Genomic DNA, 18,451 nt, shown 5'->3' on the forward strand with positions numbered 1-18,451 from the left:
GGCTGCACCAATCTGCATTCCCACCAACAGTGCACTAAGGTTCCCTTTTTCCCATATCCTCACCAACACCTGTTTATCGATTTAGTGATGATGGCCATTCTGACAAGTGTGAGGTGATATCTCATTGTGGTTTTAATTTGTATCTCTCTAATGGCTAGTGATGTTGAGCATCCTTTCATATGCCTACAGTCTCTCTCTCTATATATCCTCCTTGAAGAAGTGTGTATTCAGGTCCTTTGCTAATTTTTTAATTGGATTGTTTGTACAATCTAATTAAAGTAAGTTTTTAAATAGTAGTAATAAATTATGAGTATATCAATCTTTATAGTGACATAGATCCCAAAGACCCCATATCACTAATGCCAAGAAGCCATTATAAACCTGAAAAGTGATTATAATTGTTGAGCCCATCCCGAGAGTTTCCAATTTAATAGTTCTGGAGTAGAGCTTAAGAATTTACATTTTTGATAAGTTCCCAGATGATGCTCCTGCTGCCAGTCACAGAACTACACTTTGTGAGTAACTGAGAAAACTGACTTGATTATTGTGCATTCCACACCAAAGCTGATAAAACTGGTAAGAAGCCATAGAAAATACAGAAATCCATGAGTACAGACCATCTCTCTTCAAATCAAGCTAAGCTTTACCGAGGTAAAAATTGTCTTGAAGGATCATGAGGGGAAAACAGGAGAATTTGGCGAAGGAAAAACATCAGGAGGCCAAACCCTTTCTTTGTGGCAAATAAGCAAATAAACTTTGAAGCCCTAGAAGCCTTCCTATTAGACAGAAAAAGAGACCACACATCATAAGCCACAAAGGGAAAAAATATGTCAGAAGAGCTTCACTTTCCCCCTTACTGAAAAGAACTGGGTTGGCCAAAAAGTCTGTATGGTTTTTTTCCGTAAAATAAGACACATTTTTCACTTTCACCAACAACTTTATTGATTTGGATATTTTGAGTATGTCGGCTATCTCCTGTGTGGTATCACTGATTGTTCTCAATTAATGTATCTATTTGATCACTGTCAACTTCAACTGGTCTACCCAACCACAGAGCATTGTCCAGCAAGAAATCTCTAGCATGAAACTCCACAAACCACTTTTGATATCTTTGATCAGTCACAGCACCTTCTCCATACACTGCATAAATCTTTTTCTGCATTTTTACCTTTCTTGAAATATGCCGAAAATGTTGTACATTTTCTTCCATTTTCAATATTAAAATGGCCACAGAAAAATCCAGAATTTTGTTTTTTTAAATGCACACTAATAGGACAGCTGTCACAATACAATCTAACAAAATTGTTCTGAATGAAGTTAAAGACAACTAAGTGTTACTAGAACCATCTTACAGAAAAAAACTAAATGAACTTTTTGACCGATGCAATAATAAATGGTTTTTGTCCTGTCATTATAATTCAGAGGGCCTTTTGATGCTACCCTAAGAACGTATATAGCTCTTGAATCTACTTTGAAGATTTCTTTTTTGATTGCCTGGATATTCATTAAACTCTTTAAATAAGAGTAAAATTACAGAAACAAATATTTGCTTGGATGTTTTCTATATGTCATCCTCTAATTAAAAAAAACAAACAAAACACAAAACTTTAAGAAAACCCTTTCTTTCCTGCAATGCATTTTTAAATTGTTTTGATATGTATGTTTTAACAACATAGAAGACAACGTTTTTATAAAAGTTTTTGATTCATCAATATTTCTCAGGAAAAATTAAAATGCTTAGAGTAAAAACATTAAACAAAAGAAAAAATTAGTACCAAAAAAAGATAAAACACTTAAAAGTTACCAAACTAATACCAGTGTAAGATGGTATCAAAAAAGGTAAAAAGGCCAAAAAGATGTGCTTGATTCAGGAGATGAGGACAGACATATGCTCTGATGAAGCCAACTAATTAATGAAGCTAACTGAAGATTACAGTTTCACAGTTTCGATCATAAGATGAATGATTAAGCACTAATGTTATGGCACTGTTGGACAGACTGTTTCAGTTACTGTGATGCCAAGCAGGTGGGCAACACTACAAGTAGTATATCAGAAGACATGAGCAAAATGTATAAATATTCATTAAAAAAAAAAAAAAAATCCCAGGGCAACATACCTGAGTTTTTAAGGACAGAAACTTTTTTTTAAAGCACTATATGTTATTATTCTGATGAACTTAAAAGAATTGGAAGAAACTGGGTTAATGTCACAGAGTGTGCCTGTAGAGTGCTTGGTAAATGTCAATGGGATCCTTTTTATAAACCGGGAACAACTGAGCCCTGGCAGGTGTGGCTCAGCAGGTTGGAGTGTCCTCCCATAAATTGTAAGGTAGTGCACTCGTCCCTGGTTGGGGCGTGTGCGGGGTGTCCTGATGGATGTTTCTCTCCCTCCCTTCCTCTCTCTCTAAAATCAGTGAGCATGTCCTTAGGTGAGGATAAACAAACACACAAACAAAAAAAACCCTGAGCAACGTAGATTCATATTAATTTGCCCACTTCCTCTGAACACTGATCTCTTGAGCAGTGTCACACATGACACGCGTACAGCTATAGTGAAAAGGCTAGGTGCTTTAAACACTTCTCAGAATGAGATGACTGCACTGAAAATCCCAGTATCACCACAGATGGTCTGTTAAGAGCAGTAAAAATTAATTAATTAATTAATAAAACAAAAAACATACCATTTGTTGTTTCTATGTGCTGGTCTTAGTTAATACATATTTAACCAACTAAATTACCTGCCTTTATTTATTTTATGTACTTTCACCCATGTAAGAGTTAAAGTTGACTGAATTATATGACCTTTTCTCTACAGCAGACTAAATGGTTCTGAATACAAATAGGGCAGTGACTAGTTTATTTTCTTTAAAAAAACAAAACAAAACTTTCAATGTGAAGACATTTAAAAACTCTTAACTGGGTAACTAAAAATAAACAATGGAATTTTACCCATGTGTAAATATGCTCACATAAAACTATCCAGCCAGTATATTCATTCATACAACAGCCAAGTAAAATACGCCATTCACAAAATATCCACAAACACAAATATATAAACAATAGATTTAAATTGTTTTTCATTAATGGTCTTTCTTCCAGATGTTCTTAAATGTCCACACATAAAGCACCAAACCCAAAACTTCCTAGCTAAACTACCCAAGTATTTTATTTTCATCCAGAAGTTGTCAACAAGAGAAAAAGTCAAAGCTACTGCCAACTTTATTATTTTTTTAATCCCCACCCAAGGATGTTTACTGCTTTTTAGAGAATGGAAGGTGGGGGGGGGGGAGAGAAACATCAATATGAGAAGTATCAATTGTGCCCGTCCGCCCCCCACCAATTCCCATGCACACGTCATCACCTGGGATTGAACCCCCAACCTAGGTCCGCGTCCTGATGAGGGATCAAACCCACAACTTTTTGGTGAATGAGATAACGCTCCAACCAACTGAGCCCCCTGGCCAGGAAAAGCAACTTTAAAATTTCTCTGAATTCTAACAATTCTTTTCATCTCTCTAATTACACTGTAACATTCTTAGGGCCCATGCAGTATAGTAGTAAATTGCAGGGCAGTCTGTTTATAGACAATTCTTCTATGATGGGATTCCACTATTTATAATTCCTTTTATCTCAGTGCACCTAGCAAGGTACCTTTAATATGCTATGTCCAATGAAAGCATTCTTCTTCATAAAACAAAAGTACAAGCTCAGAAATTATCACATTTTTATTTTTAAAAGGCAAAGGAAAATCTGCCTGTGCTAAAGAAATTTTGTACAAAGGGTAACTTTAAAATATAATTAGAAACATACACAAAGAATCAATTAAATATTTGCTTTACTTTACATAAGTTTTCCAAATATCATCATAATCATCTGGTAAAACTCTTTTAAAAGATAATTTCTGGGTCTCAGTCATAAATCTGGGAATCTAGAGAATGCTTCCTGACTCTACTGTACCACCAGATCTGGAAACCACTACTTTACATTACTGGCTCAAATAGGTGAGTGGCAACGTAGCTCAGACTTGTCCACTATCTTAGGTCATTCTTTTCAGTTCTGGCACATACATGAAAGTGGATACATATATATGGTGTAGAAGATTCTCACTGTACCAATTCCAGAGTACCTCCATATTATAATCAGAAAAGTACTGGCCATATGTAATTTATTCTTGCACTGATAAAAGACAGAAATGACAGGACTTATAAAAATATGTCACCTACTCAGAATAGCCTGTCTTCATTTCCTGTAAAACTAAAATCCCTAGAATATACACCTTTATAATTGAAAGGATGTTAAAAGGTGAAATACTGAATTATATTCATTGACCATTACTTACCATAACTACATCTGGAATTTCAGAGTTTTAAAAATATGTTAACCAAAGTAGAATTACTAAATGAATAAGTTCAAGACTCAACCATGTATATTTGCACTTCTACTTATCAACTGAGGTGGCTTACTTATCATGATAATTACCCATCCCTATGCTTTTCAGAACTACATGTTGATAAATTCCTATGAATTATGAAGCACGTCCTTTACTTCTCCTGAGATTTCATGAGCAGTTATAACTCTTCTTTCTCACAGTGCCTTCTTCAACTCCTAACCCTCACTCACAGCCTTTGTCTCTACTTCACCGTCTCTACATAGCATATTTTAGATAACTCTGTTTGGACAACAATAAAAATGATTATATAGGGAAGTCTCTTACCTTCTAAAATATAACTTGTAGAAAAATGACACTAATACTTATTCCCACATATAGCTCAATATCTAGCCAGAAGTCGAGTATTTTCCCACCCTAGGGTTGATAAAAACCTACTCAGTATGCACAGCCACCTTAATGTCTACCTCTTAGGCTGATTCAGATACTGTCTGTCAGAGTAACAGAACAGTAAACCATCAAAGGAAAACCAGTGTGGATACACTCCTGGAAAAGTACTTCAGGTCACACTACTGTTTTTGAAATCTGGTCTACTGACAAAATTTAGCTCTCAGCCTACTGACTAGCAATAGCACACATCTATATAATGACAAAACTAGCCTAATTTTGAACATTACTGTCTTATATAAATTCTTTGGTAATATTGTTAAATTACGTAGTGATAACACTACGTAATAAGTAAGTTCCTTTGGTGCAATAAATAAGGTACTAAAATATATATTTGACATATTTTTCAATATTCATGTGCAGGTGTGTGAGTTTCTATATGTATATGGGTGATATACAGATAAATAAGCTTATGGCTTCAGTTTCAGACACTACTTTAAAAAACATTTTTGCTACATCAAAACACAAATTGTTACTGTAAATAATATTTCAACTGACAAAAAAACCATAAATGCACTATGAAAAGGGTTAAATAAATATTTACTCTGCATAAATCCCTCACTGTATTATGGTCAGTAAGAAAACCAAGTAGCTCCAAGTTGATGGCAAAGATTCTCATTCAATGCAATATAAAAGTATTTTACAAGTGTTTAATACAAGGCCCTGTGACAAGCACTATGAGGAAGATGAAATATAAAAGTTGGTCTCTATCCTCAAGAAGCTTAAAATCTGATTGGAATAAGACATCTGAATATAAAAACAGAAAAGGCTGTGTAAGTACAAAACAAAGGACAAACTCATGGTTTCAGGAAAGGAAGGGACCACAGAGAACACTTTATAAAGGTGGAAATTGGGAGAAGAGATTCTAAATAACTTCCCAAAGTTCACATAGCTTATAAGCAGGAGCTAATAGATCTAGTAACACCACCCATGCAGTGTTTAATTAGTTGCAAACGGCATGGAAAAATACCTGTAAACATCATAAAAACCATCTAGCCCTCGCTGGTGTGGTGCAGTGGATTGAGTACCTGCCTGAGAACCATCGCAGGTTGGATTCCTGGTCAGGGCACATGCCTGGGTTGTGGGCCAGGTCCCCAGCTGGGGCACCGGAGATGCAAACCACAAGTCGCTGTTTCTCTCTCTTTCTCCCTCCCTTCCCCTCTCTCTAAAAATAAATAAGTAAACTCTTAAAAAAAATCAAAATTATCACTGGGCTTCTGTTCAGGGATAAAAACAATATATGAATGCCTTCTGAAAGAAAACTGTTAGTATTCCAGATGTTCAAGGCTGATAATCTACTTTTTTTTTCAAATATGTATTGGTACCATTTGTACTTTTTATAGGCAACTATATTTTTAAGATCATAAACATTTTTTTCTCATTAGAAAGTAATATATATTTATCACAGAAATTCTGAAAGTCATCTAAGAGTCATGTGAATAAGGATAATGGGCAGAATTAAGTGAGAGAATCTCTGCCCTTGAAATACCTAATAAAACACACAAAACAGTTAAAAACCAGAGTCCTAGACAGATATGGGAAAGTGGCAGAATAAGAGCACCAAAAAATTGTCTCTACATCTAAGAAGCAACTTCAATGGCATAATCTGTCCGACATAATTATTTTGGAATTCTAGACTACATTAGAAGTTTGCAAAATAACAATGAAATAGCAAACCCTGACAAACGGGGGAAATCTGCTTTCCAGACATACCAAATTATTAGATTCAAATGGCCAGGTTTCAAATAAAAATATCAAGTCATACAAAGAACAGGAATGTTGAGCTCATTCAAAGGAAATATATGCATGAACAGAAGCTGTCCTTTAAAAAGACCTGATAGTAGATCTACTAGACAAAGACTAAATGAATTGTCTTAAAGATGCTCAAGGAACTGAAGGAAGATATGCAAAAAGTAAAAATGTGAGCAAAATATATCATTAAAGAAACTGGAAACCAAAAAAACCAAAAAGCAATTTTGGAGCTAAAAGTACAATAACTAAAGTGAAAAATTTACTAGAGGAATTAGGAGACAGATTTGAGCAGGCAGAAGAAACTACCAGCATGAAGATAGGACAATGGAAATTATCAAGTCTGAGGAATAGAAAGAAAAATGAAAAAAAGTGAATAGAGCCTAGAAAACTTTGGGACAACAATATATAGATCAATATATATGTATTGTTGGCGTCCCAGAAAAAGCATTAAGAAATGGGGAGATAGAGTATTTGAAGAATATTTCAAATCTGAAAACTTTCCAGATTTGATCTAAGCCGTAACTATAAGCATCCAAGAGCTTAATGAACTACAAGATGAACTCAGAGATCTATAGAGATGAAAGAAGCAACTCTGAACATACAAAGGCTCCTAAATAAGTCTGCCATCAAAGCCCTCATCAAAAACTTTAGAGGCAAGAAATAAGTGGGCAAATATTCTTCAAGTGCCAAAAGAAAAAAACAAACAAACCTGTCACCAAGGAGCACATATCTAGCCAAACTGTCCTTCAGGAGCAAGAGAGATACTATATACACTCCCAGATTAACAAAAGCTAAAGGGGCTCGAAACCACAAGAAATGCTTAAGGGAGCCCTGCAGGTGAATTAAAAAGACAGTAGTCAGTAACTCAAAGCCATATGAAAAGACAAAGATCATAATCGTCGGCAGTCGTCCGTCTCGAGAGACGATGGTGTAGCTTCTTAAGAGTCTATCTGCACCGCCGAGAATGGCTGTGCAGTGACACGGTATCTGTCTCCTCCCGTGTTGAATCGACATCTTACGATGATGCTCGAGTGTCCTCTCCAGTGAAGCTGAAGCTACAGAGCCTGGGCAGGGTGATATGGAGGGTCTGCTGTTGCCCATGCAGCAGACCCCGCCTCTCTTCGCAGCTGAAGGGTCCAAGGGAAAGACGGAGTCAATACAGCTTGGCTTCAGGTGCGCCGCAGGAGTTGCCGGTGTTGACTACAACGTCAAACCGCCTTAGGGACTCCGGCTCCGGATTTTCTGTCGGGGTTTACTCCCTTAGCCTTTCCCCTGAAGAGGTATGCCGCAAGGCAGCGGAGGTTTTTTGGAGTCAGAGTTTTCCTTCTCATAATAAAGGTAAGTAAACAAGCAATTTCAAGAGCTAGTATTACTGTAACTTTGGTTTTTAGTTCCATATTTTGTTTTCTACAGAATTTAAGAGACCAATAAAATTTTAAAAATCTATTAGTTTAACTTCTGTTCAAGATGGAGGCCTAGATTGACACTCTGCATCTCCCTCCACAACTAAGAAGGACTACAACTACCTCAAAACTAGAGACAACCAGAAGTTCCAGAAAATCAAGCTGCATGGAAATCCAACAAACAAAGATATAAAGAGGCAGAGCCGGGGCAGAGAGGACACCGTGTAGTGGTGGAAGTAGCAGTGGCAGTGGCGGGCTGGCGGGAAGCGCAGTCACACGTTTTAATAAGTTGGGAGGGACACCTAGGGAGTGCTCTCAGCATCAGACCAGACTGTGTAGCTCACAGTCCCAGAGTCAGGGAAAATAAAGCCTCATTTGCTTTTGACTGTGAAAACCAGTGGGGATGGAAGGAGGAAGAAACTGCTGTTCTCTCAGCAGAGTGCGTTTTATTGGCCTCTACGGTCCTAGAACGTCTGTAGACCACTCACTCTGGGACAACGGCAGGGCAACAGCTAGAGAGGCACTAGTCTCATACGAAGTGGAAGAAGTGACTGGAACAGGGGTGACTGCTGAGAAAGTGGCATTGTTCCCTCTCAGACCCCTCCCCCCCACACAGTGCCACAACGTGGTAAAACGGGTCGCTCTCTACTGACAAGTACCTAAGGCTACACCCCTTACAATGTAACAGGTGCAACAGCTCTACCCAAGACACAGAGGCAAACACACACAGGAGCCTGTCAAGATGAGGAGACAGAGAGGTATGGCCCAAAAGGGGGAATGGATCAAGTTCCAGTGGGAGAACTAAGTGACAAGGAGATAGCCAATCTAACAAATGAGAAGAGAGCCAACCTAACAGACACAGAGTTCAAAACACTGGTGATAAAGATGCTCACAGACTTAACAGATATCCTTAAGTATGGCAAACGCACAAGGGAAGAAGGGCTATGCTAAATGAAACTAAGGAAAATCCGCACAAAATCAGTGGTTAAGGGAAGGAAACCGGGGTTCAAATCAATGATTTGGAACATAAGGAAGAGAAAAACAGTCAACCAGTACAGAATGAGGAAACAAGAATTGAAAAAAATGAGGAGAGGCTTAGGAACCTCTGGGACAACTTTAAATGTGCCAACATCCAAATCATAGGGATGCCAGAAGGAGAAGAAGAAGAGCAAGAAATTGAAAACTTATGTGAAAAAATAATGGAGGAAAACTTCCCAAATTTGGCAAAGGAAACAGACATACAAGTCCAGGAACCACAGAGAGTCCCAAACAATTTAGACCCAAAGATGACCACACCAAGACACATCATAATTATAATGCCAAAAGCTCAAGATAAAGAGAGAATCTTAAAAGCAGGAAGAGAAAATTAGAGTTACCTACAAAGGGGTGCCTAGAAGACTATCAGCTGATTTCTCAAAAGACACTTTGAAGGCTAGAAGGGACTGGCAAGTATTCAAGGTGATGAAAAGCAAGGACTTAGGACCAAGATTACTCTATCCAACAAAGCTATCATTTAGAATGGAAGGGCAGATGAAGTGCTTCCCAGACAAGGCAAAGATAAAGGAGTTCATTATCATTAAGCCATTATTATATGAAATGCCAAAGGGATTTACTTAAGAAAAAGATCAAAATTAAGAACATTAAAATGACAACAAAGTTACAACTATCAACAACTGAATCTAAAAAACAGAAACAAAATCCAACTAAGCAAACCAGAATAGGAACGGAATCATAGGTATGGGGATCATTTGGAGGGTTATCAGGTGGAAGGGGGAAGGGAGAGAAATGGGGAATGGTGCAGGGATTAAGAAGCATAATTGGTTAGTACAAAATAGACAGGGGGAAGTTAAGAATAATATAGGAAAGGGGGAAGCCAAAGAACTTACAAGCATGACTCATGAACATGAACTAAGGGGGATGAGATTGCTGGAGGGAAGGGGGGTACTGGGCAGAGGGGAGCAAAGGGAAAAAGATTGGGACTACTATAACAACATAATCAATAAAATATACTTGAAAAAACACATGCGCACACACACAATTTTGGCTAGATGCTGAAAGATGTTGAAATCAACTGAAAAATTTAAAAACAAAAGGAAGAGGATAAGGATTTTATTTATGTAAATGCAGATAGGATCAACACCCCTGCTGAAGTCAACAAAAAAAACCTTCATGATAAACATCAAAGAAATAAGACGGCTAGAAATTCATGCCAAAATCTAGGAGAAGGTAAATCAAAGAAATAAACCACACAACTGATCACTTTTTCCTGAGGCCTTTTGCCTACCCAGAAGAAAAGGCATAAAAGCAAAAAGAAAGACTGAGCTATCGGTGGCTTTGCTGAGCATGGGGGAAAAGAACAAAGCACCAGACCCACCAAACCTGAGGACTCTAATAAAGTACCAGCCAATTTAAGTTGAGATCTTAAGGGAAACATCACCAATATAGAATTAACTGGAAGTAAGAGAGAATCCATATGACTTGTATAATAGAAGGAACCGAAAATCTTGAACATGAACAGATTCGGGACAAGTAACATTCCCTAAATATGTTTACAAAACCAGCACACAAGCACACACACACAAAGAAAACAAAACATAAAACAGTAGAAACAAAATTCAGAAACTGGAATTAGCATAGAAAATTCAGGGATTGTATCAATGAAAAACAAACAAAAAAATTATGAATGCTATGCTATTAAAAGCAATAATTGTAATTTTTAGCAAGTAGCTATAAACTGTAAGAATGAATATAGGTAATATTTTTCTTTGAATTCTGATCCACAGAATCACGAATTCCAGTGAACCCAATACAGGACGCAGAATTCTACACAAAACATATTGATGAAACTGCAGAAAATCTAATACAAAAGAAATAAATTAAAAAGCAGACTTCTTTCAAAGCAGCAAAATTTAGACTGACAGCTGACTTTCACAATCAATAATGGAAGGTAAACAACAATAGAATATTATCTTCAAGGTGGTGAAAAACCACCATCGTCCTACAATTTAATACCCCCAAAACATTCTTCAAAATTGAAAGTGAAACAAAAACACTCTAAGATAAACAAAAAATTAAGAGCATTGGCCATTAGCACACCTGCATCTAAATAACGTACTCAACAAGGGGAAAAGAATCCCCCAAGAAAATTCAGAGCTATTAGTAAAAATGAAAAACACTAAAAGTGTAAATATAAACGGATATGTAACTCAACATTAATGGCAGAGAACCATGCTGTCCAAATGGTAATACAATCCCACCTATATATGTAATTTAAAATTTTCTAGTATTCACATTTTAAAAATAACGGTGAAATTAATTTTTGAATTTCAACATGTAGTCATAGTAAGAAGTTGAATTTATACTGCTTTTTACTTAGTTTTAGAAATCTGGTGTTTATCTGTCATATACTGAACATGACAATTCAGATGGTAAATTTTCATCAGTAATATTTGATCCTTATTTTTATAAGGTTTACAGTAGAGAAAGTAAATTTACATATCTAAGTAGTTACAAACATACTTAAGGGTTTTCCAACAATTGATTCAGTATCAATTTTCAAATTTAAATTAACACAACATAAAACCAAAAATTTAGTTCCTCAAACACTAGACACATTTATGTGTTCAAAGACACACACAGTCATGGCTATTATATTAGCACAAGTACAGAAACTTTTTCCTAGAGATACAATTACTAAAAGAAAATCAAATATCAACAATAATAGCATACATATAAGACAGTTAGGAACAAAATGGAGATAAAGTTACCGAGGAAATGAGGAATTCTCCAAGTACACAAGAGATATTTGTCACACTGCTCAAATCTAATAGGAAAACTGTGCAAACGACTAAAAAGTCTATTCAAAGAGGAAAAGCAAATAACCAATACAATTAAAAAAAATTTTAGCTTCATTAATAACCAGGAAACTGTAAACTAAAACAATGACATAAAGCTACATTCACCAGCTTGGCCAAAAAACAAAAAACAAAAAATAACACCATAGTTCAGATTATAGAAAAAAGGGATCTATCATATACTGCTAATGGAAATAAAAATGAATATATCACTTTGGAAAAGTTGGGCATAATCTAAATAACCTAATACATAATATATAACTCTTTACATACAAGTAAATACAGACAAAACTGACCTATATTATTTAGGAATACTGGCATAAGTAGTTAAAAAAATAGTTGAAATAAAAGTACATAATAATTACCATAAAATCCAAATAGTGTTTAACCACTGGGAGTGATGAGGAGGAAAGAATGATCAGGAATAGATGGGAGGTAGTAGTATTTCTCCAGTGCCAGCAATGTTCTAATTCTTGACTTTCGTAATGATTAGAGTGTTCACTGTATTCATTATACTGTCTACCTAAGATTTGTTCACTTTTTTGTATATTTAGTATTTTACTATACAAAAAGATTTTTAAATTGTTATCTAAGGCACTTTATTTGCTTTGCTATATATATTTTTGTTACAAAGTGATAAATATTTGGTTTCACTACATACAAAATTTTAAGGTACAAGACTAGTTTTTATTTCTTTTGACAAATTACCGCACACACAGAAAAGTAGTAAGCGCTAGGCAATGATGCAAAATACGGCCCACTGCTAAAACAAAACCAAGAAAATAGGTAGCATTTTTAATTGATAGTTTACCAACACAATAAGAGAAATTGTAGACTTCTTTTGTCTTAATAGAAACCACACATGGATAATTTTTCAAGTACCTTTACACAAGACGGTAGCTGAAAAATTGAAATGATTTTAAAATCAAGTGCATGAACAGAATGTGATAAAGAAGGTGTTATTTGAAAAAAACGCTTTACTAATGTAAATTCATGAATCCTTTCTTAAATTATTTTGAATTCATTCTGATCCTATGAGGGAAACATTATTTCCAGCAAAAATAGGTAGCCTCTAAATCCGAGGCTAGTCATCAAAGTCATAAAACAAGATGCCCACTTAAACATCTCTCCCCTATACCATAGAAAGGGAGAACTTTGATGATGTCCCTTCTCTAACAGCATTAACACTCAATTATCAAGGACTACACAACCCCTCATCCCTTTCTGAAAACAGGCATAGGCGTTGTTGCAGCAACATCACCAAGACAAGGAGGGAAATTCCACCAAGACTTTCCAGCTTGCTCCATCCCCAAATTCACTGCAGAATTCCAGGATGGGTCAGTTTCCAATATAAGCATTGCGTCTATTCCTAGAAGTTATCAGTATTCACACATTAAGTCTGTCTCTCCCTGGACAGGTTCCCTACTCTTAAGTGAAGAAGCAAGTCACCAGAGACATCTGCAGTCTCTAGATCCCGTTTGTCTCTTTATACCAGGACCTCACCACAACTGCCACGCCGCCACACATCTAGTCTCATTATGACTCCCAGCGGTAGTCTGGGATTCGTTGGGGGGCTGTCAGGGAGGTCATAGGACAGAAAGATCCCGCCTAGTTTCTGGCCTGCCGGGGCCTAGACAAGCCTGTCCCCTCCTTCCCGCGTTACCAGTCTCCAAAGCCTTCCATTCTCCCCTTTATCTCCTTTCGCCACTGGTGCCCCTGGTCTTCGTCCTGACGCCAGCCTACCCCATGTTACCTCTCACAGAAAAGCCTGCTCTTACGAGAGCAGTGCGGGCATCTAAGAATCGCGGGAACAGTTCCACAGGCTCCCTCGAGTGTATCCCGACTAGCTTCACCGAGCGCTGCCGAAGATGCACCACTATTCCCGGCATGCCCCGCGCATGCTTAGCCACTCTCCCACCCCGCCCCAACACGTGACCTCCTTTTGCCTCCGTCCACGCCCACTTCCGTTCCTCCACTTTCTCTTAGGAGGGAGGAGGGAATTGAGGGTGTTAGAGTAGCGACTTCCTCCTACTCTTCGCCCCCGCCTCTCCAACCTTTGCTACAATGTCTTCCGGGTCGCGAGCGCCTCGGAGCCTTCTGGGAAACTTACTCATTTTCTCCCCTCCCCCTTCTTCTGCTTTCAACCAACCAGCCTCCCGTCAGTGAGGGACATGCGCAGTGAGTGCCTCCCGTCTCTTCTACCCGAACCCCCCCTCCCCCTCCAAGCAGAGAGACCCCAGCAGCAGCAGCAGCTGATGATGAAGAGAGAGGCAGTGGCAGAGGGGGGGCACCTTTTATATCTATTTTTAAAGGGACAGGACACTAATTTTACCCCACTTCAACCTTGAATTGAGGGGGGTGGAGGGAAGGCGGCTGAGTTCCTTCCCCCACCCTCCAGCCCCGAGACCTGAGAGGGGGATTGAGCCTGAGAGAGACGAGGAGTTTCTTCTTCTTCGAAAACCCTCACCCACGACTCCTACCCCTTCACCCCTCCAGTAGCCTCCCTCCTGAGCCTCCTCCACCCTCCTCCTCTTTGGCCGTGAGAGGAGAGAAAGAGACCAAAAGCCTCTTAGCAACACAGACCCTTCTCTGCTGCTGCTGCTGCTGCTGCTGCTGCTGCTGCTGCTGGTGGTGGTGGTGCTGCTGCTGCTGCTGCTGCTACTGCTGCTTGGCCCTGGCTGGAGACATCTCACTACACCCAGGAGCAGCCACTTCCCCACTCTCCTCCTTCCCTCCTCCTCCTCCTCCTCCTCCACTCCCCCCCTTTATTACCCTTTGTGTCATCCTCCACAGCTCCAGGGAAGGCACTTCAAAGTGGGGGGCAGGAAAGGTAAGTGTGTCTGTGGGGGCTTTATTGCCTTCCTCTGGCTCTGACTTTAACTCCGGGGCAACAGCAGCACCAAACCATATACGCAGTGTAGCTCCGGGGTGAGGAGGGGGTGGTACGGGAGGGGGGCGGGTGAAGGAGGGGTTGCAGTGGGGAGGGGTGTGTGAGGTGTGAGCCCATCCTGTCAGCGGAGGAAAGGCACTTTTGTTTTTATTTGCTGTGGTCAAAAGTGGTTTCTCTTCTTTAGCTAACATCTGATTGTGTCTTGCTCCAGTGGGAGAGAATACAAAAACAACCCCCTCCTTCCTCCAGTAAGGCGCCAGGGAAAGAGACAGAAAGAGGCACACTTTCTAGATGTCACTTAAAAAATTTCATTTGGAGAGCTATTTTCCTATTTCCCCAGGAAAAGCTCCACTGCATTTGTTTTTGAGTGGGAAAATGTCGGGACCTGGGTTGTATTGGAACTGCTTATCCATTTGTGGACCTGAGTGTTTTCCCCTTTTTGGTTCTGTATGTATGTGATTTGGATATTGACTTAAGTGTTGGAACAGACTTGTTTGGTTTTTGCTTTCTGGGTAAAATTTTCCTTTTTTCGTTTTGTCTGACTTGTATAGAAATTTTCAAATTTTTAGTTGATAGAGGCCTTTGGTTAGGTTTTGACTTGTATTATTGCTTTTTTTTGTTGTTAAATGTTTGTTTGATATATCAGCATATAAAGTTCAAAGCTCATAATGCTTAAAGTTTAAATACCACTGGTATTGTCTCTACCCACATACATTCCTAATATTTTCCATAAGATAAGAATGTTAGCTATTTCATAATTAATCTGAGTATTTTTCTAATCTTCGTAACTTGCCTGAACAAGTAATCTCCATTGAAAACTTTATGTTGTTCTGGTTTCATGGAAGGCCAAACCTCTCCATCAATAGTTTGCTGGATTGGTACCACTTTCAGTTTTAACTGAATTATTTATTTACTGTTGTAAATTGAGAGGAGTTTTTCATCTCTTGGGGTACTGAACCGAATTGCTCACTATATGTGAAGGGGGGCACATTTCTAAAATATATTTTCATGTCTCAAAGAAATCATGAAGTAGTTAGTATAGTCATTGTAGTTCGATATAAATTGAAAGAGAATCCAGATTTAGGCTTACAGAATAACAATCTTGATAAAAATCACTCTTCTCCATTTTTACGTGATTATGTTCTTAGTGAAATGGCTTTATAATTGAGTGCTGCATTTTATTTCACAAAAGCTAGAAGGTATGTTTCTGGTGTAGGCCTTTTATTAGCTTACATTGGAGAGTGATATTTTGTTTCGTACATACATTTCTTTATGCTTTCCTTGAAGATGGATGCAACACATTCATATATACTCACTCTCATTCTCTCTCTCTCTCTCTCTCTCTCTCTCTCTGTGTGTCTCTCACACCCTTTTTGTTGTTGTTGTTACTGCATTGGTATCTCTGATCCCATAATTTATGTCAGCAAAAAATATTTTTCTGTAAAGCAGCAATTCTGTGATCAGACTGGCAATATGAAAACAGCAATTTGATCAACTAGAAAGGATTGAAGAAAAATCTAGAAGGATGTTTGACATAAATATTATAAAGATATGATAATACTTTTAATTTTTTATTATCTTGATGTTAAAGCCAAAACATAATACACTTATATTTTAGTGGCAGAAAAGCATTGCATGTGTAGAAATTGGTTCTGTAAAATTTTAATTATCAACTGTGTGCAAAAGCAGACATTTACTCACGGGGGAAAAAAAAGCTGTGTAGCAGTAAACAATATGGTCTTATTTCTCTCTTTTCTGTTATAAATTTGAACAGTTTCTTGCATTTTTCTGAGATGTAATTGATGCACTTGAGCAGAAATCTGTGCCAAGTTCAAGTTTTTCTTCCGACATCAATACTATTCCAGGTCCACCTGGATTTTCTTGTTTCCCCTTAATACCCCAGTAACCTTAACGTAAGAGATAGAAAGTAGAACGTAGAAATCAATTTTAAGGAAAGCCAATTCTGTGGATAATTGGGGTGGTAGTTGCCCAACTGAATGAAAATTTACAGTCTTGAGCATTTACTTTGTTTTTGTTTTCCTTTGAAAATAGTCCTTATCCTACCACCCCCAGGGTTGCCCTATGTGGTTTGAAGATTCCAGACTTCCTCTAGGTTGGGTAATTATTTACATTTAGAAAACCTTTTGTTTTTATTGTGCCTTATTTTTTAAGTATACAGATATATTTTAGGATTTTCAGCAAGGCGATATCTTGGAGGTCACTTTATCTAACTCTTCATTTTCCATATTGCTGAAGTTCAAGAGCTGGAGGAACTTGCCCAGGGTTCCAGGGCCTAAATGTGTGTGGAGCATGGACCAGAGAACTCGGGTCTCTTGACATTCACTCTGCTATACTATCCCACTTTCCTTTATCAGAAATGAAACTATCATCACAATTCTGTGTATAGCACTTAAGAGTTTTATATGGAGGCACATTCTTCTGAGAATATTAAGGTAAATCACTTTAAAGCCATAATTTTGTCTGTTTGTAATAGAAAAATTTGTTTTTGATTTCTTCTGAAGAGGTGGATTATTACTATTTTGGGAATTATTTCACCTTCCCCTAATACTTATATTTTCCCATGCACCTCCAATGAGTCAGTAAATACCATTCTTACTCTTGTATTAAGGAACCGCATATGAAAGAAGAATGCATATTGTTTGTTGTAATTGATATTAGAGTTAATCATATTTGAATTTCTTTATTCCCATATGTGGGATTCCTTCCCTTTCCTCCTTTTTCCTTTCCTCCTTGCTACAATTTCTTCAGTACCAGGAATTAAAAAAAATTTTACTGTGGTTCTCACTTTTTCTAATAGCCAAATTAAATCCTGTTAACTACATAGTACTCAAAATAAGTAAAAACATAATCTCCCTAATTCTTGTACAGGATACAATTTTTCAGAAGTGATTTATTTTAAATAAGAGATGATAAAAAAACATTCCAGTTAAAAATATACTAGCAAATGTTCAGGATACACTTAAATTTAATTTCACTGAGTGACTGGTGCAGTAGGTTCTCAGAATGATTAGGTGGCTTTTACCAGCTCTATAAGGCAACTGTTATTTAGGTGACATATTTCCCTGACTTTGTTTTTTTGGTCCTTACCCAGACAATTATCAACTTTCCAGTTTTCTATGGATATGAAGATTTACACCTAGTCATCAGTGGGACCCAATGAAGTCAGCCAGAAAACCTATGTCCAACTTATGTACTTTTGCAAACTTGTCTGGATTTTGAATGTATGTGCAAAACAAGTTGTACTTAGCTATTATTCATTAAACATCACTTGAATGTCTACTGTCTGTCAGGCACTGTACTAGGCATCTGAGAAATAAGGATGGTCCCCACAGTTAATGTGACTCTTCATGTAATTGTATTCCAGAAGTGTATTGGTCATATCTTTATTTTGATGTTTCTACCTAAATAAATTTTATATAACGAAATGGATACTGTTAGGTGGAAAAATGCATGTTTAAAAAGGATATTGCTGTATTTTATTAAAATAGAAAAATATAAAGTAAAATTTTCCACTTAATACTGTATTCTGGGGATTTCTATTCTGTATATAATTCAATTTAGACCATGTAGTCTATGTGGCTATCCTACTATAGTATTTTATTGTTATATACTTTTATTTGAAGATGTCTAGCACTGTTCATTATTCTTATTAAATTATTACCCTCCCCCCAAAACCTTAAACTTTCCCAACTTAAAC

At 37.5% G+C, this 18,451-nt stretch overlaps 1 protein-coding gene and 1 long non-coding RNA gene across 8 annotated transcripts in view; one reads left to right on the forward strand and one right to left on the reverse strand.

Moving 5' to 3' along the window:
- ORC4 (origin recognition complex subunit 4) overlaps positions 1 to 14,444 on the reverse strand; it is a 64,545-nt gene extending 50,101 nt beyond the window's left edge. For 2 of the 5 annotated variants that reach the window (XM_090279598.1, XM_090279591.1), the window contains exon 1: positions 13,597 to 13,732. In XM_090279598.1, coding sequence (XP_090135724.1) covers positions 13,597 to 13,732 — 136 coding nt within the window. Of the gene's footprint in view, positions 1 to 13,596; positions 13,733 to 14,426 lie in introns of those variants that run through there. The other 3 variants (XM_090279597.1, XM_090279596.1, XM_090279599.1) reach the window with 3 other exon arrangements.
- LOC150022006 (uncharacterized) lies at positions 14,059 to 18,179 on the forward strand. Of its 3 annotated transcripts, none has more exons than XR_016511479.1 (3): positions 14,059 to 14,673; positions 16,990 to 17,186; positions 17,846 to 18,179. It is a non-coding gene; the product is annotated as an uncharacterized LOC150022006 (long non-coding RNA). The 3 variants fall into 3 exon arrangements; XR_016511485.1 differs by having other exon boundaries at positions 17,109 to 17,186; XR_016511474.1 differs by lacking the exon at positions 14,059 to 14,673 and having other exon boundaries at positions 16,752 to 17,186.
- The last annotated feature ends 272 nt before the right edge of the window (positions 18,180 to 18,451 follow it).

Source organism: Furipterus horrens, unplaced genomic scaffold (assembly GCF_987537825.1).
Source record: "Furipterus horrens unplaced genomic scaffold, mFurHor1.1.pri manual_scaffold_1, whole genome shotgun sequence".
Taxonomy (NCBI): domain Eukaryota; kingdom Metazoa; phylum Chordata; class Mammalia; order Chiroptera; family Furipteridae; genus Furipterus; species Furipterus horrens.